The following is a 26,294-nucleotide window of genomic DNA, read 5'->3' as shown; positions in this document are numbered from 1 at the left end:
AATGCAATACTTGGTGGCAGGAGAAACCTGTTAAACCACCACCATGCAATGCAGAATAAAGAGATTTACACATACACATACCAACAGCAATGGTAGCTTCCTCTTTAACTCTCACAAAGTCAAACCCAGAGTTTCACTGCCTCTGCTTGTGTTTGTAAATACTGAGACTGTGAATCTTGGCCATCTGCAGCACAGCTCTGCACTTCATGAGAAAATACTCAAAGCAAATGTAAACAGATGAAATGGCTTTTAACACTAAAATGGTTTGGTGAAATGTGTATCTTTTTTATATAGGTTAAACCAATTTTCCTCTGGAAACCTCTCGCAAAAAAAAAAAAAAAAAAAAAAATTAGTTTCTAGGATTTGCAGCCTCCCTCTCCCTCCAGGAGTTATTTATTGGTAGTTCAAACACTCTCCAGCTGTCAGACTCCAGGCTCCTCAGCCCCTGACATGTCTCTAGCTCCTGTATAATTTTTGTGATAGTGTCCATGACCAGCCATATTTACAGGCCATTTATAAACAGCTCATGATTAACAATTGCATCTTTTGAAAGCATGGTGCACTGATTTATTCATCTAAGAGATGACTGCAGCAGAGGAACCAACTAAAGCACAGAATACCATATACATACATATATATATATATCTGCTAAGATACAGGAACTTTTAAAGATAAAATTACACACACAGTGTTCTTCCTTTTCTGTATTAAGGCACCAAATTCTTGAAAATATGAAGGAATGGTGTGTTTTCCAGCTGTAGCTTTACAATGAACACTGAAATGCAGTCAATGTGTCTGCTGCTTCTCAGAAATTTCACAGGTGAGCCTGACAGCCAGCAAGCTCTACTGCAAACATTGAGCTCTCTGAAAAGACTGATTTATAAAAAGCCTCTAAAACTACTGAAGCCTTATCAGAAGCTCAGTTACCAGTTTAACACCTCTAATACTAAAATACTTGGATTAGGACTTACAAGGTAGGTAATGAAATAGAACTTGGAAGTTAGAAAATTACTTTAACCCCTTTTAATAACAATAAAAAGTATTTGGACACAAAACTTACAAGCTCTCTTCAAGGAGTCACCAGTGAACTCTCAGAGAAGCTGTTGACAAACCTTGTACTACTCACCCTTGAGACTCATTGTAGTTCCAGACACATTTAAAGTATGAAAAATACATCTTCTTGTCTTTTCAATAAACTGCTCCAGTCAAACTTTTTGACAGCCAAGATCCACGTGAAGTGACAAGAAGTCATTCAGCATTGTTCAACATAATTTTAATCTCCACTGAGGGGAAATTATAGAAACATGTTAACACAGACAGCAAATGTTTGGGGAAAGACCATATGGCGCTATGACGGGGGTTTAGTTCATAGAAATGTAATCTAGAATTTTATTAAAATTATATGAAAGAATAACAACATCTTTCAGTAATGTCAGACAGTATATAAAAAATAAATCTCAACATTAGTCATACTCTGATGGTCCTTCTAGTAAGAAATTTAAAAAGTGCTCTTTAATCCCAGTGTAGCAACTCAAGCTTAGTGCAGTAGGTCAGATCTGGTTTAAAGCGGGTATTTATAGCAGTTGTGCAATTCCTACAATGGACAAACTCCATGATCTAAACATGAACACTGAATGAGGTAAGTATTAGAATTAAACATTCCTTAAATAGCTTACACAACAACTCTACTACAACGAAAATCCTGGTGCTCCCTCACAGGACAGCTCCAACCTAAACACAACATAAAACTTGTAGTACAAATCAGTGACAGTTATAAAAGCTCTTGCAAAATATACAGTTTAGTACATTTACAACCCACTGCTACAAACAGTACCTAATGCAAAATATACCAACTTGAATAAAGTCAAACTTCCCAGGTAGTGCAACTGAATTTGCTTTTGTTTGGTTCCCAAATCCTCCGAAAAGCTCCATACAAAGCTAGCACATTATCTTAATGTAGAAATGTCACTGCATTCCTTGATGAACAAGAAAAATGAAGGATTTTCTTACCAACTACGATTGCAACTAGAAGTACCATTGATCTCTGAGCAAGTGAAAAACACAGCACTAGCTGGGGAAAAATAATTTAAATCTACTCCTCACTGTTTTATACATGGCAAGCTGGCAATAGTAAGACAGCCTATATTTCTACATAGTTTTTTCTGCAGGGTTGCTGAGAACTGTAAGATCAGCTTTCATTGGACTGTAGTTTCTCTGTCTGTGAGTTACAGTGCATAGGAACTACTGCCTTTCACATGTAGAGCTCATTTGGAACACCAGACTGGTAATGGTGAGCCCTTATGGCTCATTTGCATAGAGAGCCAAAGGTGTTTCATATTCCATTTCACAAGGTGTTTATGAGCAAGATTTAAGTCATTATCAACAACAGGAATAAACTATGAATTTACAAACATTCCTTCTAACTGTCTACGGCTTCAAAGCCATAAACAAACTGCCCTGGCTTTTACAGTATTGCACTTCCCTTTAGTGTTAAACTGACAGTTGAAGTCTGCACAGAACTTGTTTTATGAAGTATTTCAATTTAAAAAGCAATAAATAAAATGCAGTATTTTTAAAAAAACCCCACAAAACAGTAGATTTAGTCCATATTCCTCCTACTCCAGACCATGCTGCACCATCTGAAACAGGTCTGGGACAGTCTTTGGATACCAACTGCATAGTTCTTCCAACATAACAGACCAACCCCGCCCCGCCCTCCCATACCCATACTTCTTTAATCCGAGAAGCAAATTAAGCTTTCTACAGCAATATTAGACACAAAGACAGTACCCTTGAGTGCATATCTCAATTAGTTTAAAAGGATGCGTTGCCTTAGCTCAGGATGAATTCAGCAACTAGACAGAGTTACTCTGTACTGCTGCTGGGTTATGTGACCAACACTGAGTGACCTGTCACTGCAGTGACAAGTTGCTGAGGTCCTTGGCAGAGTCTGTGACCATCTGATCCAGGCTGGGGCTCCCAAGAGCACAGGCTGGCCGCTGCCTGCCCAGGAGCCCCAGGCTGTGCAGGTTGAGGATGGAGTCAGCGATGATGCGCGCCGTCCTCTTCTGGTACCCCCCGGATGTCACCATCAGCACAGGGACCCCGCGGCTCCTGGCAGCCCTGAACACCACCTCGTCCCTCTTCACAATGCCCTGCAAGGTCACCACAGGAAAAAAATAAGTGATAGCAACACGATGCTTCAGTTCTAACCTGTGGTTTATGGATTTAGAGTATTAGATGCTTGCTAAGTGTTTAAGCCTTACAGCTTACAGTAGCAATTAAAAATTTATTTAGAAGTCCTGTTACCTGGTTTGCAAGCCTCATCATTAAAAACAAACCAAATCACACCACCCCCAAAACACACAGCAAATCAAATATCCTTGGCTTGTTTTAGAGGACACAGCAAATAAAAGTCTTTAGTACAAATTCCTGCAAAAATTCTGATTCAAAGGTCATAAAGTCTAAACTGATTGCAAATTTTACACCTATTTACCAGGTGAGGAATTGAGGATAGGAAGGACTATCTGAATTCACAATGCTTTAATTTGTGCTCAACTTGCACAGCACTGTCTGTCAAAAGTTTTGTAACTTGATCAAAATTTCACAATCCTACAGAAAAGCCCAAAATTCAAATCAAGTTTTACACATTCACAATCACTGAATCTTCAGTCCCAGTTTCTGCAATAAGAGCCTGTGATTAATGCCACAAGAATCTATGGCTGAAGGAGAAGTTGCAGAATGTAAGCAATGGTAAATGCATAAAAAGAAAATAAATTCTAAGTAATTTCTTACTAAGAGAGGGGTATGGGATTGAAAAATAACAAAGACTGATGACCAAGAGGTGCTGAACTGTCCTTGAACCCAGGCGAGATCAGAGTGTGAGTCTTCTGGGTTTGAAATAAGCACATGAGGGTGAAAACTACTTCAGGAATGAGTGAGAACAGAATTAAAATCTACTTTTGTAAAAGCAGAGTTCCAGATGCATGCAACTCATTAGAACTCCTCAAAAAAAAAAAAAAACCACAACCAAAAAACTTGCAACACAACTGACAACAGCTTACAATGGACAGCTCAAAACAAATAACTGCAAAGCTGGTGAAGGGAATAGGCATCACAATGCAATCAAATACAAAAAGCTCAAGAAGCAGCAGAAGTGTTTCAAAATGAACATGCACTTCCCAGGCTGGTTACAGGAAAAGTGGAAGAACATCAGAAAATAACACCCTGCCATTAATTTGACCACAAACAGATGGTAAAGGGAAAGAATAAAACACAAATATAGCAGGAAAAAAGTATCTTGTAAAACCATCCAATAATATTGTTCACTGCACAGTCTGACACAGTCCTGGGAAAGAACCAGGAATAACAAAATGAACAGTAAGACAAAGGAAACTGAAGAATTCTATTAGAAACAGATCCTTAAAGGAAGCAACAGAATTACAGAAGGAGCTGCAGGGCCCTGGGGACCCAGCAGAGGATGCATCACTATTATCCCAGACCAGAACTGGAGACAACCCCTGCTCTCAGGAGCCTCACTGCTCCAGGATCTCTAGGGAGAGCCTGCAGGAGCTGAGGGGAAAACATGGGCTTATTCCCACATTTCTGTGGAAAACAAGAGCCTGGCACAGCTCCCACTTGCAAACAAAGGGAAGAGGGACTCAGCTGATTCACCACAGGTTTTACAGCCTCATGAACCAGGAAACCATCACCCAGAGAGCCCCACTCTAGGCACAACTAACACTGCAGCAGCAGCTTAACATGTAAGTGACATCTTCAGGAGCAGAAGTGAAGCCCTTGAAGAGAGGGACTGTGTAGGCAAGATGCTTTTCCAGCACTGGGATTTCAAGCCTGCACACCAGAGACAAGAACCCTGCCCTCACAGCAGACACTAAAGCCTTGAGCTCCCTCCAGCTGTGCAGAGAATGCCTTTCACCTCTCCTTGTGGCCAGGGAAACTGCTTTACCTCTCTTCCCCCATCCTCATTCTGTGTCTGCACAGAACCCAGCAAGCTACAGCAACTCATTTTTCATGGCAGTTAACACTGCTCCTTATCAAAGTGCAGAAATTTGGGGTATTTTTTTAGAGGCAAATCCAAAGTATCTCCCTCTGACCAAGCTGCCACTTCCCTTGGTTGCCACTGCACTCCAGAGGGCTCTGCTTCACCAAACCCCACCTCACACCTCAGGCTATCTCCTCTCCAAGGTCCCAGTCAAGTCCAAGCCCCTCAGCTCTCCCTTCGTGCAAGAGAACTGAACAGAATTAAAACTGAACAGATCAAGTGGTGGCTCAAAGAGGGGAATCTGAGAGCTCACAGATCAAACAAGCACTTTTCTGTATTGATCTGGTGGCCATTAAAGAGACCTAAATGTGAAACAGGAGAGAGATAGCACAGAGGAACTGTCAGAGAAGGAATTGCCAAAACCCACGAAGGAAATAAGAGGACTGTAAATTTTTGCTTGTTTTAAGAAAAGCAGAAAGGTGAAGACTTCTATGAAACTTTACAGAATAAACCAAAATTTGAGTCTGGTAGCAAAATGGGGAAAGTAACTGGTACCTAAAGAAAAAGATCAAGAAAAGGAAAATAACTGTTCATTTGCTGAGAATACACAGCCAGGCTGCACAAAATTGTTATAACCATGAGGGTAATTTAAAACAGCTGGGAGTGCTACAGGAAGAAATTAAGTGTAAGATACACACTGAGGGCAGGTGACAGAAGAAATACATTGCAAAATGGGTCATGTGAGGTGAAAAAAGAACCAAAGAAAGAACAAACCAAGCAGGGAAAATAGAAGTCAGGTGAAGTGTGAAAATACACCTATCTCTCTGGTTTACTGTTTGGGTGTTGGCAATCAGTGTATTTTAGAGAGAAGAGAATGGTACTGGAACAGGAACCAGAAGAACAAAAATATTCAGAGTCAGGAGAGGGAAGAAAGAAGAGAGGGGTGAAGGGGCAAGGGAGATGTGTGTCTGTGACAGGAGAGTGCTGCTGCAGGCTGACACACCTGGGGGGAAATGGCCAGGCCTCCCAGGGGATCCCCGTCCAGAATGTCAGTGCCAGCGTTGTACACAACGATGTCAGGTTTGAATTCGTTCAGGGCTCCCTCCACGTGGGTCTGCACCTTCTGCAGGTACTCTGTGTCCTCTGTGCCCCACTCCAGCTCCACTTTGCGTTTTATGGCACCTGAGGGACAACAAAGCAAGCGCTGCTCAATAAACAAAGCATTGCTTTGAAAGAAAATGCACAATTGAGGTAAGCAAGCGAAAAAAATTACATTTTTGGAAGCTCTCTCGATACATTGCATTTTCACAGAAACATGAATTAAAGAAAACTATTCAACTGCTTGTTTTCTCAGCAAATGCAAAGCACAATGACCTTGAAAAAATTCCAATGAAGAGAGAAAATTAGATGCAGGACAAAAAAAAAAATCTGAGATGCAAATGGAAAATGTTATTGAAAAATAGCTGATCTGCAAGTCCAGTTACCAATCAGCAGAGAAATCATAAAGAAAATTATTAACTTAAAAGCAACCTAAATCAGGTGCAAAGCAAAGAAAACACTGAAAAGCTATTGCAGAGGAAACAGCTGGGGGAAAAAACAAGATAAATATCACTGAGAAATTATGAAGATGTTTTATTTTTATCACAACACTCAAAACTTCACAGCAAGGGATCATGAATTTATGTGAACTGCTTTATGAATGTATAACAAGATTCAGCTTTGCCCCAAGCATTTTCAATTTAATGTTCTTACCCTGTAATCCTACCAGAAGAGCACATATCAATTCTTAATTTAAATCAAATTATTTCTAATGCTTCTAATAAGGCAATAGAAGTAGAAAATTAAGGCTGAGAAGGTAAAGGAACGAAACCCAAGGTTATGCAGCTGAATTTTGGGTGCTTTTATGGAGGGATGTGTGACTCTACCTCTGAATTAATCAAAGCCATGCCAGAGCTGTTCCAAGGCATGACTTCTTCCTCACACTAAATGATGTGGAGTCTCACATCTTAAACATTAATTTGGCCCCCACCAAGTGTGCAAGAATGCCCTCAACACAGAATGACAATTACTTTTGTGATTGCTGCATTTTGTTCTGCTTTTCATCTTTGTTCAGCATCAGTGAAGCTTTTCTTTTTCATCCTCTTATTTTATATTGCATCAACATTAGTTTCAAAGATTTTTGCTTCTTTACAGTTTCTCAGAGTTTCAGCCTTTCCTGCTTACCCTTCACTGAACCAGTCCTATTCTTCATCCCTCCTTTCTCCTCCCAAGCCTAATTCCACACTGCTTTGCCCAGGAACTCAACATGCTTATGGCTTAGCATTGGCAAGGTGAAATCCTCCCTTACCTCCACTCCCTACTGAAGCCCATGGGGCAAAAAATGTGTTGCAGAGGTTCCTGCAATAAAACCTGGAAAAGACGGGCAGGAAGTCCAAGGAGACAGTGATCAATTGGAATTTACCATAAGGATTCAAAGTCTCATGTTCAAGCCTCTGCCCCTCTACAAGGAGATTCCCGCTGTGATCCCATCTCTGCCTGGTCACCTATTGGAAAGGGTTTAAGGGACTTAGCCACAAAAATCCTATTTAGACATTCTTGTGCAAAGTGCAAGGAACTACATGGCTTTGGCCCAGCCCTGTGCACCTCATCCTTCATCTGCAGAAAGAGAATGCTGGAACTCAGTGTGGTACTGCAGCTCAGTGCTTCACACTTGCTAACAAGAACTGACTCTGTTTTGGTCTTAATCCATCTGTTCAAATGCTGCCATATGAATAAAAGGATGCTTTTCTTGGGGGAAACCTCCCAATTATTTGCTCACAACTTGTCTGCCTCCAGACATGGTGTGCTTTACATGGTCATTTTTTTAGCTTACAACCTTGAAGTACAATTCTTAGTATCTTTACTAGTCAAAAGACAGCAGTGAAATGCACTGCACCTAACTCTTGTCAAGAATCCAAATGAAGTAGGTTTTTCAGAACAACAGCATCACTGAAGCAATCCAACAGCAGAACAACTCCCCCAGCAACCCCTGACACAGTGAACAAATTAAGCTTGTAATAAATGACAGTGTAACAGAATCAAAGACCAAATAAACTTGGGGCTTTTGCATTCCAATTTAACCATTACCAAAGCCCCACTAATGAATTGTGGCAGGCCACAAGACACAACAGACACATCACAGCAGGGATAAACAAACCACAACCAAACCAAATCAAGCACCAGCTCTTAACGTGGGGATGACAGGGAAGGGGGAAGTCCCCATCTCTGCAGGGAGTGAACAGTGTGGATGTGGCATTTAGGGACACTGGCCACAGGGCTGGAGGAATGGTTGGACTCAACCTCAGAGGGACTTTCCAACTTTAAATCCTATGGTTCTGTTCCAGGACTTGCTTTGCTTCCCACCTTGTGCCACATTCAGATGCAGATTGTTTCCCTCATGCTTCTCAAATTCTACTGGCAAGGCAACACCTGAATATGTTATAACTTCACTCTCAAAAGAACATGAAACCTTTTTACTCACTATCAGCTATTCCTCTCATAAATATAATGTAAGGGAAAGATGAAGTTCTAACAACTCTCTTCAAATCAAAGGATTATTCAACTTGCTGCTCCAAGCTCTGGAATGGACTGCCAACAATATCCACTGACACCTCCCCACACCCTGCACTCCAAAATGTCATTCCTGAAGTGAGGGAAAACACTACAGCATAAACACTATTATCATATATCACTGTGAGCAGTGAAAATGATGTGAAATTAAAAATAATAAAAGAAAAGAAGTCTAGGTAACAGTGTTGCAAGGAAGCTTTGCAGTAAATAAAGGAGTTAGGTAACAACATAGTAAGTCTGGTACATTTGGGAAGATGAATTTCAATTATACTCACGTTTAGCAAAACCATCACCTGGGTAAATATATCTATTGTATGCATCCATAATATAAACCCGAGGATCATCCATAAAGTCCCTCTCATGGCCATTTCCCTGAAGGAAATTTACAGTTAGCTATTCCTAGCATGGCAACACAGAATTAAATACACCGCAAATTCTAAAGTAATTAACACTAGAGGTTCTAATATTCAGAACTCCTGTGTCATTCTCTTATTTAATAATAGTCCTGGAGATTATTTTGAGGTGTGTAGTTTTGGGGGGCTTGACAGGATCACGCTGAAGAGTGCAGGTATTACCACAAATAAAATCCTTGTCTCTCTGAAGGTAATTTGCATGGATCTCATTATATATGTAAGAAAAATAAGCAAAAATCAGAAGCTAATTGTCCTCAGGAGCATAACAAAAGCAACTGTGACCACCAAACAGATCTATCATCTTTCAAATGTGCAAGAAAAAGTCACTTTCAGCTGCTGCAGGAATAATGAATATTCTTACGTAAGAATTAATAAATAAATAAAGCAGACTACAGCTCTCCTGATAACTCCAGCCTTGGTGAGGTAAGTATTCCATGGAAAAATTACAAACATTAATAATCCAACAGTTTAACACTGGAAATTCCCTACAAAAAATTGTACTGGATGTGAAGAGAGATGCTCAAGAGAAAATTCAGGTTTGGAATAATCCCTCCTCCCCATTTCTGAATTTAAATACTATTCTTTTGGCTCTCACTTATTTTCACTAATATAAAAATCATTTTAACACAGCAATCACTAAGATAAAATTATTTAAATCAGTGTATCATAAAGGACTACAGCCTCTCTCCCTAGAATTTCACCTGAAGTACAGAAACAGACATTTCCATAGATACATCTGCTGTAATTCAGTTTTAATGCTTAAAAATGGCAACTCTATTTATTTCTTCAATATCTTTGGTCCACAAATAAACAGTTCATGCACACAAGCCTAGAAATACGAAAGCCTCTAGGGGAACCATTTCCTTATGAGAGGTGAAACTCACCACTGCACTAAGAATTGGAACAGTCACAAGATGAGAGTACCTGCATCCTTAAACAGGATCTGCTGAGCTACTTCAGACACCTCTCATCCCCCAAAGAAAGGAAACAACAGGTGTTTTAATGTGCACACTGAGACTACCAGCACATCTGAAAACCAAAACACATTCCAAGAGTTTTTCAAAACCAAACTATCCCCACATAGCACAAACCAAATCCACGGCCTCACAGAGAGGCTGAACAGAACCATGAACACAAAACTTTCTACCACATCATCTGTGTCCTGCTACCATGGTGATTTCAGGACACATAAGAGAAATGAGAGAAGATTAAAAACTTGCAGCCATTAGGCTTCCTCAGTGCCACAGAACTGTGTAAAAATGGTTTATTTATACATAATAAATCACCTGAAATGCCTCAGCTTGGACATCACTTTGGTGCATTAACTGCCTTTCTAAAAACACTATCTCTGGCCTTTCAGGATTTATTTTGCAAATCCCACCAAAGCTGAGATTTGATCTCAGTACCACAGTAAATCATCAGCCGAAGAGGGACAGATCCTTTACTTCATTAGCCTGAAGCTAGGCTTAAAATTAAACCACTGAAGGTCAAATCCCTCCCCTGCCAAGGCTGCTGCAGTGACCAGGCCTTGGGAACCAGCTGGGATTGTGTCTGGAGAGATCCTTGTTTCTCGTGGGAGTGCAACGCAGCAAGGTTTTTACATGCAGCCACATGATGGAGCTGCAACTCAGGTTAATTTTATTAAACTGGCTTAAGAGGCTTTTGGGCCATAAAATAATAGAAGAATCAACTCTTTACAGTTTTTCATCATGTCTGATTAACTTTATATTCTGTGATTTTATGTTTGTGTTACAAAAAGGTATTTATCACACACTTTTTTTAAAGCAAAACTTGCACAGCACTGGATACAGGTAAACTACTCACCTGATGGGCATCCAGATCAATAATTGTGGCTCTAGACACTCCTTGTACTCTCTCAAATAAGAACTGGATATATAACCAAGGAAAAACATGGAAAAATGTATCAAGTTAGGTGACAGATTGAACTGGAGGCTCTAAGATTGCACAGTGCATGACTGAAGGAATTTGAATGTAGGGCAGATCTATTTGTTTCAGTCACCAAAGAAACTGAGACATGATTCTTGTACATTTAATGTAAACATCTCATTATTTGACATAAAAAGATATTTTTTGTTAAAATAAACCCTATATATATTTCAACCACATAAAAGAAAGAGGTCAGGCCCACCCAGGGATCACAGAGCTGATGATGACAGCATCCAACTGCAACAGCCTAAAATTCAGTGTTTAAGAAAAACTGCTGTAAGAACTGCGTGCCTTAGAGCCACTTTTAGTGAAAGCATTAATTTCTTATTCTGTCTGGGAAGAAAAAAGTGGCTTGTACTTCTTTGAGTCTTAACTTTGCTGCTAAGTTGCCATCTTTAATATAGACATGGTAAACCCCAAAGATTTTGTACAAACTGTCACCCACTGTAATTTCTCAATTTGTATTTTAATGGTAGGTGAAAAAAGAACACTGTGGATTACTTTTCTGCAAATTACCATGTACAGAAATTAGGATGTTATGTCACAGGTGTGCTGCAATCATTAGAGCTCTTTAGTGTTTGATTATTACTGATAGTTTATAAAGATTCTAGTATACAAATATACCATAGCTCAATTGATAAAAATAAGCCCTAATTGCAGAAGGCTCTTACTTCAGCCATTCAACAGCTAAATACTAAATGTATTAATTCCCATTTGGTGATTATTTTGGAGTCGCTCACATTTTTATTTATGAATCTGAACCAGTCTGAGCCCTGTAGGGTGCAGTTTGATTCAGAGAGGGGATTTTTGTCTTGACTGTCACCACTGAAATCAATGTGGAATGCCCAGCTTCACCTGCAAGGCCAGGAGAATTATCACTGAGGATATTAGAAATCCATCTGGCTTGATTTGGAGTAGTTTTCGCAGGACAACATCATCAGTGCAATTACAGTGATGCCGATTTACATTGATAATTCTGACCCCTGCAACTCTTCCCTTCCACTTTGCAACTCTCCATATCCCTACTCCTGCCCATCTGGAAACAGCTTCATTTTCTCCTCTTAAGATGTAAATTACTTCTTAGGAATTTACATGGATTTCTCCTCCATTTGCACAAACAGCAGAAAACACTGGTTTAAGAGCAGTTCTTACCTTGATGGCCAGTGTGATGTCAGCATATGCACAAAATCCTCCCCCTTTGTCACTGGAGCAATGATGGAAACCACCCCCTGGACAGGAAAGTTGAAGGGGTGAAAAGCTACAAACTAAACACAAGCCAGATGCTAAAAACGTTGATGGGCTTTGCAAAGAGATGTAAATGAAAATCAGATGCTCTTAACACACTATTTAGGGTATCACCAAAATTGTACTCACCCACGTTGATGGCCCAGCCTCTATCCACAGCAAGCTTTCCTGCCTTAAAAAAAAATTACAGTTGGAATCCCACAAATGAATGAGGCAACACTTACATTCTGCTTCCACCCCAAATCACTCCTGGCACTCCCCCGTGGAATTTTCAGATCTTTTTCCACTGAACCAGATCCCTGAGTACAACCCTTAACAAAACAATCTTCAGTGTAAGGAGCTGAAAGAGTATTTGCTATTCATCATTTCCTTCTCTGGCAGCTGGAAAAGGGAAAGAGCAGTGCCGGCAAAAGTAAAATATTACAAAGAAGCTCCTGATGTCCTTCCTGTTCATGCGCTAGTAGTGGAATGTAAGCTCAAAATCCTGGAACACAGACATAAAAAAACATAATTCCAGCTGGGGAATGGGACCAGACAAGTGCTCCAGTGTGGAGTGTCCTGGTACTTTCTACTTTTTATAGGATAGAACATGCAAGATATAGGTTATTACTGATCTTTTCCCCTCCAGTACAGGGAAACTGTGCCTGTACCTCTCCTTTAAACTCAAGTGACACTCAGGGAGGGGAAAGTATTGACAGAAAAGAGATACACAAGGCTTAAATTATGGAATTTTAACTGAAAATCCTGATTATTTTGGCCAGGAAGAGTCAAACAAGCATTTAAGTGCAGCATTCCTTAACTGGTCTGTTAAAAGTAATATTACTTTAAGATATTATTAGTTACAAGCAGAAAAAAAAATGGGGAGACAAAACATTTAAAAATTGATTCTTTTTTGTCCATAGTCATGGAAAGAAAAAATTACATATCATATCCAAAATAAAGTTTGGATAGTTATGAAATCTTTATAACCAATATTTACATTTGAGCAGTTTTAATTCAGCACTAAGACAACTATTGGCATGGTAAACATGATCCTGCTATGATCATGCCAACTTACACAAATTAGATCTTGGGGAAAGATTGCAGTTTCTGAACTATAAAACCCATTAAGTCCCAGGGAGAACACATTAGCTCCGATTTATCACACTTCCTAGGGATTCCTCACCAAAACCCAATCTTCCCATATTGCTAAAATATCATTAAAAAGTAGAGCAACTCAACAGGAATTTTTGTAATAAACAGGCCCATCAGGAATAGCAGAAAATTGCACTTCTGACTTGTCTGACTTGTACCATACAAATTTTATTGTCTGATGAATCAAAATTGCTTTTAAAGTACATTCCTATTTCCCCATAATGAAAAAAAAGAAAAAAGGTAAAAATAACAGCACATGGCCTCAAGATGAATCCCAAAGTGCATCCAAAGTGCAAGATGAATCCCAGGAGTGGCACCTCTGTTTCAGGAGCCATGAGAAAAAATGGATCATTGGTAGGTGCCTCCTCTACCTGAGCACATTTCTAACTGGTGAACACACACCTGGGAGTTAAAGATAGCACAAGCACAGTGAAAAACATCACCAAAGTAGACAAAAGTATTGCCTAGCTGGAACCAAGCTGAAAGAGGCTTCACACACACTGAGCTCCTGTCAAGAACATCCAAGGCAGAGCATCAGGAAGCTCTAAACTCTTCCCAAGCCTTCAGACCACTGCCTTCATTCCTGTGACAATCTTGCAGTGACAGCATGGCTGTAATGAGAAGAAACTCTGCAGGTCCCTGCTCAGTAGGACTTGCTCTAAGTGACAACCAAATATTTTTAAGCACCTTGAACTACGTGAAATTCTCTTTCTCCCTCCCCATCTCTGCTTTTGCCAGTTCATGCCTACCACAGGAGGCAGCACTTTTGTTACCTGGCCTATCGCCACGATCTAAAGAGTTAACCAGAACCCAGCAAGTTCTTTCAGAATTCAAATCCTTAAACAGTCCTTAAAAAAAGTTGGTTTAACCTTTGTATTTCCCAGCCTAACTCACCTTTGACATCTAGGACCTGCAATAAACCCTGTTCCTGTATCTGGCATGGCAGCACTGTCCAAGGCTGACAATCTCAGTTACAGAAACACCACAACTCCCAGGTTTGCAGTGTTTGATGAGCAAATTTAAACATGATAAAAGTGGACCAGGAGCACCTTACCATTATTGTTCCTCCTGTCTGAGTTCGTAGAGGTTTCAGAACTTTTCTCTGAACAACAAAATTGGGAAGAAAGGCAACTGGAGGAATTTCTGTGATTGTAGCCACAACAAATGACCACTGCAAAGGGGAAAAAGAGAGTTCCAATTAATGTATTGTGGTTTGATGATGACACTTAGCTCTCTCATTAGTTATTTACTGAAAAGGTGCTCACAGGTCCTTAGGAAGAGTTTTATTATTTTTAGATGGGAGCAACCACACCAGTTCTTATTAGTGACCTCTAAATAGGTTCATGCTCAAGTTTTTAACTATGAGCATCATCGCTTTTCAGATTTTAATATCAAACTGTATAAAATCAGCAATTTTCAGGAAAGTAGTATTTCAGAAAATATAATGTGCCTCAGATTGGGAGGAAGAATTGTAAAATGCCGTTCAGCTACACTTGATATATTGTTCAAACCTAAAATATCTATTCTGTGGAATCAAAAGGATATACCAAGGAGAAAGCAAACACAAACAAACAGACAACTGAACTAAGAAGTTCAAACACTTAAGTGAACACACAGTACAAACTTTAGCATGGAGAACTGATTAAAATTTATTTAGCATATTAAACACTTCTGGAAAATGTTTGAAGGAAACGTTTTGTTCAAAAGTCTTCAAGGTTAGAACACAAAATATTTGCAATATGGAAATGCTTTTTTTTGCAAACACATTGATTACTTCAAAGAACTCCCACTAACACTGCTACCAATGATAACACTGCTAAATATATTTCAAAGCCTAAGTCACAAGCAAGAATATACCTGTCCAACCAGTACTGAAACACTGAGGGACTGAGGATTACAACTTGCCACCACGTACAAAGAGTCTGAACAGATCCTATTTTCTGCAGCATTAGGAACAGTAATGAGACTGAGGGCATTGGCTGCCCCGTTCCTGAGCTGTTCACAGCTGGCAGCGTGCACAGCTGAGCAATTTGAACCAAAGGCAGTCACATCCCCATCTCAGGGTCCTCTGATGCTCCAAACAACTTTCCAGTTAGCAATATTTCAATTACTACTGGGTGGGTGAAGGGATGGCATTGTTCATGAAGTGTCAAAGTTTTAACTATGTTTTGCCAACAGTTAATTTCAAAATCTCTCTACTTTTATATTTACAAGACATTATTCTGTTACCATCTTATCAGCTGTCCATCACAAGGTGTTTTAATTATTTTTTAGTACAGTCAATCTTGACAAAGCCCCTTTGCAAGACATTTTAGCTTTTGAACAAACACATTATTAAAAACTGAATTCAATCCTGTTGTTCTAAAATGGAAATGAAAAGGTCACATTTGGATAAAAAATAAATTTGACCTCAAATGTGAATGATAATCATGATAATCATGAAGTTTTAACAAAGTTTAAAGTAAGATTAATATCAACAGGGAGAAGTGGGAGCCATCATGACTCAAACCAACAATTAGGCAGCTGCAGGTTTTAAGTGGAGGAGAGAAGTCCAGGTGTGGTGGGAGTTTTGGAGTTTTGGCTCCCAGGCTCGCTGGTCACAGATGGGGCCATTCCTGTTGCCACTCACTGCCCACACCTGGGCCTGAACTGGAATTAGGAATTCCCAACAGGGGGAGTCCCCAACTGGGAGCAAAGTCTGGGGGTTCAAAAAGGCAGCTACAGGTGAAGGAAAGTACTTCTCCACTTAATAACTGAAAATCTGTGGAATGTTTTATGCTTTTTTCTTCAGCGTGCTGGTTATGTTTTCCAGCATTCCCCACAACAAATTCCCAGACCAGCTTTACCCTCAGCATTTGCATTTCAGTGCTTGCTCACGTCTGTTACCACAGAACTTCTCATAAATAAAAAGGGACAATCACAGTCAGAAACTGGCTCTAACCTGATTGCCTATCTCCTTCCCAAAGGCCAGAATGCTGACACTCAAGAAATTCATTATTTCACATAACACTAGAAAAAGACAGCAAGTGGAAAAGTACTGCAAGCAAACTACCCACAGTCCAGTAGTAGTCCACCTTGAAGATCCAAATTCATCAGAGGAATAACTGAGGGGGAATCACCTCAATTCAAAAGGCCAGAATTTGTTGTGAGGACTGAGCAGGGAAACAGGGAGACCCTTCCTGCAGACCTAATTTCCAGCAGCAGAAGTACCTTGTGCACACCTTTTTGTTTCTCTTCTGCCAACACTCAGCTGGCCTTTCAGCTGCTGCTAAGACACCAATCACCACCTACTCTTGCAAGTGTAGGCTATTTCCTACCAAATTCATGTTCAGATTTTAAATGAACACTCAAGCAATCCATTATTTTAGGAAACCTAGGCATTCCGAGAAAGGCAAGCAACTTTGTAGTCTTTCCAGCTGATGTAATACAAAACTATACCATTTATACCTATTTGTCAGGATTTAAAAGAAAAACAGCACAGTAGACTTTGGATAAGGAAATAAAGAGCTTTCACAGGGCTTTTTCATGTCTGGGACGTAATTTTGCTTTTGCAACTAAGCACTTTCATCTTTGCTGCTTGGCAGGAATCTGCTGGTGCGACCAGTACAACATCTTCCAGTTCCTATACTTGCAGGAAATAGTCTCTCAAGAAAAGGGGGAGAGGAGACATCCAGTTCATTCCATCTGGACACACACAGTAGTGCTGGACTAGACCACAAGACACAAGTTATAGAAGTAAAGTCATCCCATAGGTACTGAAAATATTATTATGGCATTCCAATCTGAGCTATGCACATTAAACCCTGCTTCAAAGAAGTGATTCAGGAAAAAGAGGTGGGTGGTTCTATGGAATTAAAAGTTCAATATCAAGAATAGCTGCAATAATATCAAATCTAATGATGCATGAAATTGCATGTAACTTCATAGCACAGAATGAAGAAGCATAAGAGAATTCAGAAAAGCAGTTAAGAGTGAAAAAGTTCACACAAATAACAGATCACTTATACAGAAAAATAAAACATTCCAGAAATAGCAATCCAAGGACTCTTCCACTGTGGAAGGGCATGGGTGACTCAAAATAACTTGTTTTGAATTATGAAATGGAAGAATTCTTTTTTCTTACAAATCCATTCTCTGCCCTCCAAGCAGAGTTGCCAAGCAAAAGTAATGTCATCTGCACTCATCTACTACCCAATTCCACCCACAGATGACTGGATAGGTTCAGAACCAGAAATTTCACATGTTTAAGCTTTAGAGTTACACCGAAGTTAAACAAATGGATGTTTCCTTTAGAAATATACAAGGAATGTTCTTCATCCCCCCTGCAGTCCTGTGTGAGCTGGCTCTGGAAACCTTCACAACAGAAAATGTGCTTGATTATAGCCTTATGTTGATATTTCAACTCTCTCCATGTTCCACTGATACAGGCAGTGTCTGACTATGAAATCAGTACTTCCCCCCCCAACAGACTGACCACAGAACCCTTACACACATGCTCTGTCAAGATTACATAACCCCCAACCCCATAAAGCACTCCCTGCATTAGAAAATATCCAATGAAGCACTCTCATGTTAGTGGTTTCTATTGTATTTTCAGTTGCAGAACTGTATTTTATCAGAGTACAAAAAAACTTACACTGCTCAACACTAAAATCCTGGCACTAACAAGAATATTACTGACATCTCAGACATTCTAATTTTGCCTATGTTTAATTTCCCTGAAATATCCTTTCAGGTCACTTATTTAACATGGTAGACCTTCTTTCCCCTCCACCCCTCTGTAGTGTGAACTGCTCAGTATTTCTGTGGTTTTCTTTCAGTATTCTCAGTAATAATGTTATTAGTGTGATCAACAGATACCATTCTATATCTGTAAGGCTGATTTAAAACAACTGTAAGAGACATCCACTGCCTTTGACACTCACTCTGGACAGTTTTCTGGAAAAACACATGAGCAGGTACAGCACCTTTAATTTATTAAGGTAGCGCCTGGTGTGGACAACCAAGAGATCTTCATCAGTCGCCTCCCGTGCCTGCACAATCAAGTCGTCTGCAATTAGTTTTTCTTCTGCAACAGGAGAGAAATAAAAATTGGTACAGCACTGCTTAGCTCCCAATGTCCCCCCTCCAAACACTCTGCTCTGACCTCAGTTATTGCTGGAAGGACTTCAGGTTGCTCAGAGTTTGCAAGTTTTCCAAATACACCCCCTCTGTCACAGGTAAGCTGTTCAGGTAGTGTGTGTTTGAGAAATATTGTGTACAGAAAGTTTTCAGAGTGTGCTAAGATCATGGGAAGTTCTCCTCTGAATTGAAAGGACAGACAGGTAATGACAGAGGATGAACACACACTGGAATCACACACCTCCTTCACAGTTTAGGGCCTGATGTACTGGGGAAATCTTGGTGCTTGTACCATCAAACAACCACCATTATTTGAACATGCTTTAAGAAATGGTTAGATTTAACCCCCTAAATCATAGAAGAATAAAGTAATAAATCAAAATTCAAAACAAAGTAATAGCTTGGATGTTCATGGAAGCAAATAAGCTTAATTAGGATATTTCTATTACCCCCTACCTCAATCTAATTTCAAGAAAAAACAAAGAGCAGCTATTAATTCTTTCCTTAGAGGCTGAAAGATTATTTTACAACTTCGTTTTATAAGAGCAAGTTACTCCAAGAATTCAGAATGAGTACATATGATCACTACAAACAACAATTATAAGGAATCCTGCCGATCTTCCCCGGCAAATTTTGATATTTAATTGTTGCACAGCTGTAGCCTCCTAAGCCTGTATCTCTTCTTTAATTTTATACTTGGAGGAGGAAAAAAAAACCTCCGAAAAGTGATAGATTTTGCTCTGAAGTGTTATACAAGAACAGCACCTGCAACAACATTTGTTTTGGCAAGCTTCTGTTTCTCCTGACTGAGGCTTGAGGAACAATTCATTCATGCACTGGTGTCAACAGAGCCAAACTGCTGCCAGCCTCTCTCCAGGAGGAAGGGGCTCTCCAAAGATGCTCACTGCTGATCCACACAGTGATAAGGCACAGGGGAGGTCAGCTGTTGCCAGGAATTGCTACACAGCTACAGCAAACCAAGTGCTCTGGGGCATCCTGGGGCTTCTTCCTCCTTTCAAAGGACAGTAAAACAATTGGGAAAATAAATTTTCTGTGAAAGCCTGAGACACTTGAGAACAGACATGTCACAGAAAAAGAGCTAGAGGAAAAGGCTTTTTCACACAGAAGAAACAGAAAGGCAAAAGTTCTGATTAACTAAGAAAACTGTTGTGGAACCCAAATTTAATTTAAGGTTAGCAGAGGAAAAAAGCCAAAACTCAGCTACTAAGTTGTCAGAATATTAAAATTATTTGACCTCAGCTAAAAGGATACAAGTCAGCCTGCAGTGGGAAAGGCAATCCTGAACTGCAAATGACCATCAGCTGAAGGACCACAAAAAGAGAAGAGGCCTGGCTTTGGGACAACCAACAGCCTTTGTACTGGCAAGAGAAAAAAAACCCTTTTTTTTTTCACCTTTGATGAAAGTTCATGCTTTAAATGAAGAGATGCCAAGATTTCACAGGCCCTATTTCCTGCCCCTGGTTCTTACATTTGCATCTCCTTAAAGCATTGTTACTTGTATCCTACAAATGGTTTAAACAGCAATAATTAGAAGCATCATAAAAAGCTCTGCCTGTACCAGAGGGGCCTCAAAGCTCTTTCCAAACACCATGAGAGCAACAGGATGAGGCTCCTAAAGAATGGACTAAAGTGCTACAGCTGCACTTCTCCCTCAGCCTGAGGAGCCCCTGTGTACAGCCCAGGTTGAGCAACCAAGTTACACCTGCAGCAAACCACCATTAACAGCTGGTGTTCCACCAGCCACAGGAATGCCCCAGCTCCTGCCACAGCAGGGGTAAAGGCAGGGAAGCACAAGGCTATGGGAAGCCACACACTGCAATTCAGGTCTGGTAAGCTCAACACAACTCTGTACTAACCACATAATTTTATTCAGGTTTTGTGTAAATGTTGGCTTAAGAGGCACCTTCTGTTATGTTTTTACCTTTCAAGAAATTGATGACTTTCCCCCATTTCCCTGCATCAAAGGGGTGCAGCTTCTCAAGTCCCATGAAGGTGATGTTGTAGTCTGGGGAATACACAATGGGCCAGCATCCCAGCGGGGGCTCCTCGTACAGCTCCGTCCTGTGAGGCCTTGGCAAGCAAACACACACCAGTCACCACTTCAAAACCCATTTACCACTTTTACAATGAAGGCCCAAATTACAAACTACCCCTAATACCAACTTTATAATTCTTAAAGATTATTTCCAACAGAAAAATTGAAACATTTGGTTCTCTCACCTTGTCTTTCCAGGTGTGCCAATCAGCACCTCTGCCTTCAAAGGTGCGCCCAGTTTGCAGACAACATAACCTTCATTACCTGCACAACTAGACTCCCATTTTAAATTCTGTATCAAAACACAAACCACGATGCTTCCAACAACAGAAGCTTGGAAAGATTTCTATGCTCCTTTCCTAGAAAGCAACAAACTATGCTGTGACCATCTGAGCAAACTAATAATAATAAGCCTTAGGTTTTTAGTTGCAGAGCACAGAGCCAGAGGACATGCTCTTAACTCCAGATGTCACACCTATAACCCTTAACGAATATTTTCCTCAGCCTCCTCCTCCTCCAAATCATTGTATTTTCCCAACACCAGGAAACACAGCAGAGCCAGCTCACAGCCCTCCTTCACAAGCCATTCACAAACGCAGCAATATTTATCAAATGCTCTGTGTTTACAAACACCAACACGGACTGTTTGTGGACACCTGTGTGCACACAAGGGTCAAACCTGAGATGGGATTCTGTGTTCACACTTAGCCTATTCCACCACCTGCTGGTTGCCTGAACTCCCCGTCACTGGCTCATGCAGAGACCTCTCCTGCTCCCCGAAACTGAAACTCTGGAAAAGGCTATCCAACGCACTGTGCAAGACACAAGAGTCTTTTGTCAGGTGAACAATACAAACAGAAGCACACTTATTTCCAGCCTGAACACGCTCAAAAATACCCTTTCTAAACCCTGTTAGAAGCAAACCAAACGAAACACGAGGACGACGGCGGTTTCTCACCCTTACCCCCAGCCCGGCGCCCACACTGCGAGCCGGGGCTCCGCAGCCCTCCCTCGCCCCCCGCGGTACAAGGCAGGCTCTGCGGAAGGCGCAGGGACACCCGCGGCTCTGACAGCGGGGCTGGTGCCCCGGCCCTGCGGCAAAACAGGGGCATTTCTCCGCAGCCCGGGTGCTCGCGGGGCACACCGCCTTCCCAGCGGGACAGCCCTTTCCCAGCGGGACTCCTCCCGCCAGGGCGGGGCCCGGCCGGGCCGGGCCGTGTCAGGCCGGGCCCGCAGGGGCTCCGGGCGCTGCCGCAGCCCGGCCCTGCGGCCCCGCGGCCCCGAGGCGGGGCAGCGCAGGCCGGGCCCTCCCGCCGTTGTTGTTGTTCCTGTTCCCGGTGCCGCTCCCCGCGCCCCGCTGCCGTCCCCCGCGCCCGTACTCACATCCCCGCCTGGGCCGGGCCGCGCAGGGAAGGGGCGGCCCCGGCTCCGCCCGGCGCGGGGCGGGCGCACGGCAACGCGGGCGGGGCTGGCTGCGGGAGCGCGGCCCGGCCGTGCCAGAGTGTGCTAACACCGGTTTGTAAATGGCACGGACGGGCTCTGCGCCATAGGCGGTGTAGTGCGGCCTCAGACGGCGCTCGTAAAGGGAGCTGTGAGGCCGCAGGACAAGCCGCTGGTCTGATGTTGGGGGTTAGAGAAACGCAACGTCAGGGGCCTCAAGGCCATTCCGCACTAACGGTATCTTTGGATAGGAAAATATGTTCCTCGCTGTAAAATGAAATTAACAGTTCGCACCAGTAGGTCTACAGCAAAATGAGGAAAGCAAAGCTGAAATGGTGATCCTGCCTAACAGCAGCGCAACTGTTGGTGATTTTGAGTGGTCAGGATTCACCCCGGGGACAACATCACTGAATTCGGGCACACAAGAGAAGAGTTTCAAGTCAAAACCCCACTTCTAAGCATAGTTAATTAATCCTGCTTGAATATATGCAACAAGCATTTCTTACACAGCTTTACAGCTAAATCAATAACATAATGAAAATGGTCCATCAATAGAAGCAGTATCTATGAATCCCAGGATAAATGCCCAGCAGCACCTTTTCCACTGGAGGAGAAATGTCTGTTGATGAGAGTCTCTGATAATTTTTTTTTTTTTTTTTCTTAAAATATGCTGGCTTTGGCTTGGCATTCAGTTTTGATGGATGCGTGGGATTCACCTTGGTATTTATTTAGCAGCAGGAGACTGTTATACCATGAAAACATTCTATTGCTTTGACATTGTCTTTTAATTAACATTTATTTTGTTCTAGTCCTTTGTGTGCTCACGTCAGTATTCCTCCAGCAAGCACACTTACCTTTTCTGCCTTTTTCCTGACTTCTTAGTACTTGGGACTTAATTAGAGTTTGAGTGTTTGGTTAACGAGCTACAAACATACCTTGTTAATGTTTTAAGCCCTTCACGGGGCTAAATTTCTACCATGTTCTTATTTAATTTTCATTTATACTATTACTTAAATTAAAAATCCACTGATAGACCAGTTTCCATGTTTCTTGGATGTCATAAATTGTTTTGGAACATTTCCAGGGATGGGGACTCCACCACTGCCCTGGGCAGCCCAGTGCTTCACGACCCTTTCCATGAGTAAATTCTTCCTGATATCCACCCTGGATTTCCCTGGCCCAGCCTGAGGCTGTTCCCTCTCCTCCTGTCCCTGGTCCCTGGGAGCAGAGCCAGAAGGGCACCCCTGTGCCTCCTTTTCTCCAGGCTTTCCAGCTCCCTCAGCCTCTCCTGGTGCCTCAAAACCCTTCCACAGCTCCATTCCCTTCTCTGGACACGCTCCAGCCCCTCGAGGTCTTTCTTGTCCTGAGGGCCCACTGCAAGAAGTTGTGAAGTTCTGTGATGGTTAAATCATTTGAATATTATGAATGCTGAAACAGGATAAGGGATTTTCCCTGTCAAGAAACAGTGAAGTTACGGGCTAAAGCCAGTGGTAGCAAATTCATGCCACGAAGAAAGTTGGGACTCTGGATCACTGACATAACCTCTGGGTTGCCTCCTGCAGATGAAGCAGTGTGATGCCAAATTAAGAGCTGACGCAAACTCACAGCATTACTTCCTTGAAAATTCCCACTTAGTGCCTGGAGCTGGAATCCCGCAGGAGCTGGGATAACCCCGGTGGATCTGATCAGGCCTGACATGTGCAGCTCTCCTCCTCCACTGCACGGAGGCAGCTGAGCTATTTCCAGAGTAGTTCTGTCCTCTCTTGTCACGACAGCCTGTCCTCCGTAAAGGAAAAAAAGCCAGCTCCAAAGGGAGCCGTAAAGGAATCAGCTCCCTCTGGATGAGATGCTAATTACACATCATTAAAGGGCAAGGCACCCTCAAGACTGACATAAAAGCTGTGTCACTAATAGTTTGCTTTCAAACCTCTTTGAGTTGAGGCTTTTGAGACAGGTAACATCAAGAAATCTGTCGATAAAATCAGCAATGAAACATTTGTAAAGAAATATATAGAAAAGGGATTTTTAAAATTTACACTGGAACTTGATTTTCCTGTAAAAAAAATTGAACAGTAACTCATTACATGAATTTTTACAGTAATATAATTGGTGTTTTTCAAACAGGAAATAATATTTTGAGAGACCATGCTACTTTAATCTCTTTGATCCTGGGGCCTTTGATCTGCCATGGGGTGACGCGACTGAGATCAAGCATTTTCTTTGGTGATGTGTTGAAAATGTGAAATTACTGATTCCTGTAATCCAGCAGAGCAGAAAAAGGTCTGTGCTTTTTATAGCTCAGAAACTGATACAGCTTTCTTCCCTTGCTCAGAGCCACTGGAAATGTAAGGCCTGAATATTCCTTAAAGATAAGATTCTTTTCCTTACAGTGTTATCTTCACTCTAATTAGCCTAAGGCCGTCTCCCTCTCTGAATTACACCTAACTGAAATCCTTACTTCTTAACGATTTGGCATGATCCACAAACTACTGCTCTGTGCCTTCAGTGCTGTGCAATTTTCAAGATGAGAGACATGGGCTATTGCAACAGAATTCAGATGATACAAACCCCAGCAAGGGTTTCTCCAAAATAGTCTGTAAATGTCCATTTCAGATCCACTGGAGGGACTCAGCTCTGTGCCTTGAGCTGATGGCTAGGGAAGGAAGACATGAGACTTGATTTATTCTCATACACTGTAAACATCTGTTCTTTGACATATCTGACCTCTTCTGATCTTTAAGTACTTTCATAATCTGAGTGATATTTAGTCTGTTTATAATATGCAAGTGTTGAAGTGCAATGCGCATTTCTGCCCCGCCTTTTCGAAGTATATTCAAAATAAACACATTGACTCAGCTGATGGGAAAACTGTAATAAACACTGGGAAAATGGTTAAAAGTTCACTATTATACTACACAGACTACCAGGAAAACGTTAGATCTCAGATTTAATTACATTTTTTTTTCTGATGGCCTCCTGCACCTTTCCCATTTCCCACTGCTACACAGGTATTGGACTTGATGGAAGTGGGGCTGGGGAGGGAAAAGCAGTTTTATGTTCTAAAGATATCACAGAATTCCAGACTGGTTTGGGTTGGAATGGACCTTAAAGGTCACCTCATTCCAGCCCCCTTCCATGGACTGGGATGTCAAGTCACTGGATCAGTTTGCTCAGGACCTCATCCAGCCTGGTATTGACCTCTTACAACCAGGAGCAGGGACTTTCTGCTACCAGCAGCACAGTCATCACTTGCAATGACTTGGAACACCTCTGCTGCCCCAAGAGAGGCCCAGGGCTCAGGAAATGAGGAGAGGCCTGTGGGAAGAACCAACATGACACAAAACATACTCAACACATTTCCAAATCCATTACTGCTTTTCACTATTTTCTTATTTCTGTGCTAGTTTTAGATTCATAAATTGCACTCAAACAATGCCTCCAGAGATGTTCTGGAGGAATTTCAGTCTCGGTGTTCAGCTGAGCACAGCTGAGAAAGCAATGTGAACCAGTGCTAAAGAACCTGGAGTTATTCCAACCTTTGGAGTTTCCTAAGCTCAGAACTATTTAGAAACTCCTTCAAAGGCCTTCAGCTAAAATTCCTCACTGGCGCCGTGAGGTGCTCACAGGTGTAGATAGGGATGTCTTGTGATAACCAGATGGGACATTTTACTTGTTCTCAACTATCACAGCACAATTCAGGCACAAATTATCAGATAACTGGCTTTATTTATTGACTTTATTACTATTGAACCAGAACTGGATGTAGTGGTCACAGAAATTAGAGGGAAGAGACAGGATTCTGCCACTCTGCTTTGTGCCCAGGACACTCTTGAGGAAGCCAGGGATCTGTGAAGGTAATCCCCAGCAGCAAGAAACTGAAGTGGCAAGGAGCCCGCAGCTCTGAGTAGCTACAGCAGGACTCTGGTGCGTGGCCAGAGGAGCTGTCAGAATCCACCCACAATCTGGTTGTGACATGTATTGCTGCACTCCCACATGTGATTTGTGTTTATTTTCCTGAAAACAAGATAACATTTCATACTTGTATTGCAATAAAAATTCTTACTGGTGAAGAACCATGAGATAGATAGAAATATGCATACATTTATATATAAAAATAGTAGAGGTGGTATCAAGAAATACTTTAGAAATACTTTGCTTTTTAGAAAGCTTGACAACCAGGAATCCTTCATAAATTTCTGATAAAGCGGATCCCTTCTGTTTTCCTCACCATCTTCCATATGTCTAATAAATGCAATCAAAACAAAAGAAAAACATGTTTTTCAAGCATCTCAGGAAAAACTCCTCTTAATGTGTAAGGAGCAGCTCA

General features: G+C 41.5%; 1 protein-coding gene across 9 annotated transcripts; it reads right to left on the bottom strand.

The window, feature by feature from the left end:
- Nucleotides 1-542: 542 nt before the first annotated feature.
- HDAC11 (histone deacetylase 11) lies at nucleotides 543-22,009 on the bottom strand. Of its 9 annotated transcripts, none has more exons than XM_064432157.1 (10): nucleotides 21,911-22,009; nucleotides 20,414-20,562; nucleotides 18,276-18,418; nucleotides 14,405-14,521; nucleotides 12,346-12,388; nucleotides 12,124-12,236; nucleotides 10,849-10,911; nucleotides 8,887-8,983; nucleotides 6,006-6,184; nucleotides 543-3,155 (listed from the first exon to the last, which is right to left on the bottom strand). In XM_064432157.1, coding segments are annotated over exons 1-10 (1,149 nt in total). In that variant the 5' UTR covers nucleotides 21,913-22,009; the 3' UTR covers nucleotides 543-2,912. The 9 variants fall into 9 exon arrangements, with proteins under 9 accessions (XP_064288227.1, XP_064288228.1, XP_064288230.1 ...); XM_064432158.1 differs by having other exon boundaries at nucleotides 12,124-12,200; XM_064432160.1 differs by having other exon boundaries at nucleotides 18,318-18,418.
- Between the last annotated feature and the right edge of the window lie 4,285 nt (nucleotides 22,010-26,294).

Source organism: Passer domesticus, chromosome 9 (assembly GCF_036417665.1).
Source record: "Passer domesticus isolate bPasDom1 chromosome 9, bPasDom1.hap1, whole genome shotgun sequence".
Classification (NCBI taxonomy): Eukaryota; Metazoa; Chordata; class Aves; order Passeriformes; family Passeridae; genus Passer; species Passer domesticus.
This window is presented reverse-complemented; position numbering and strand designations above follow the sequence as displayed.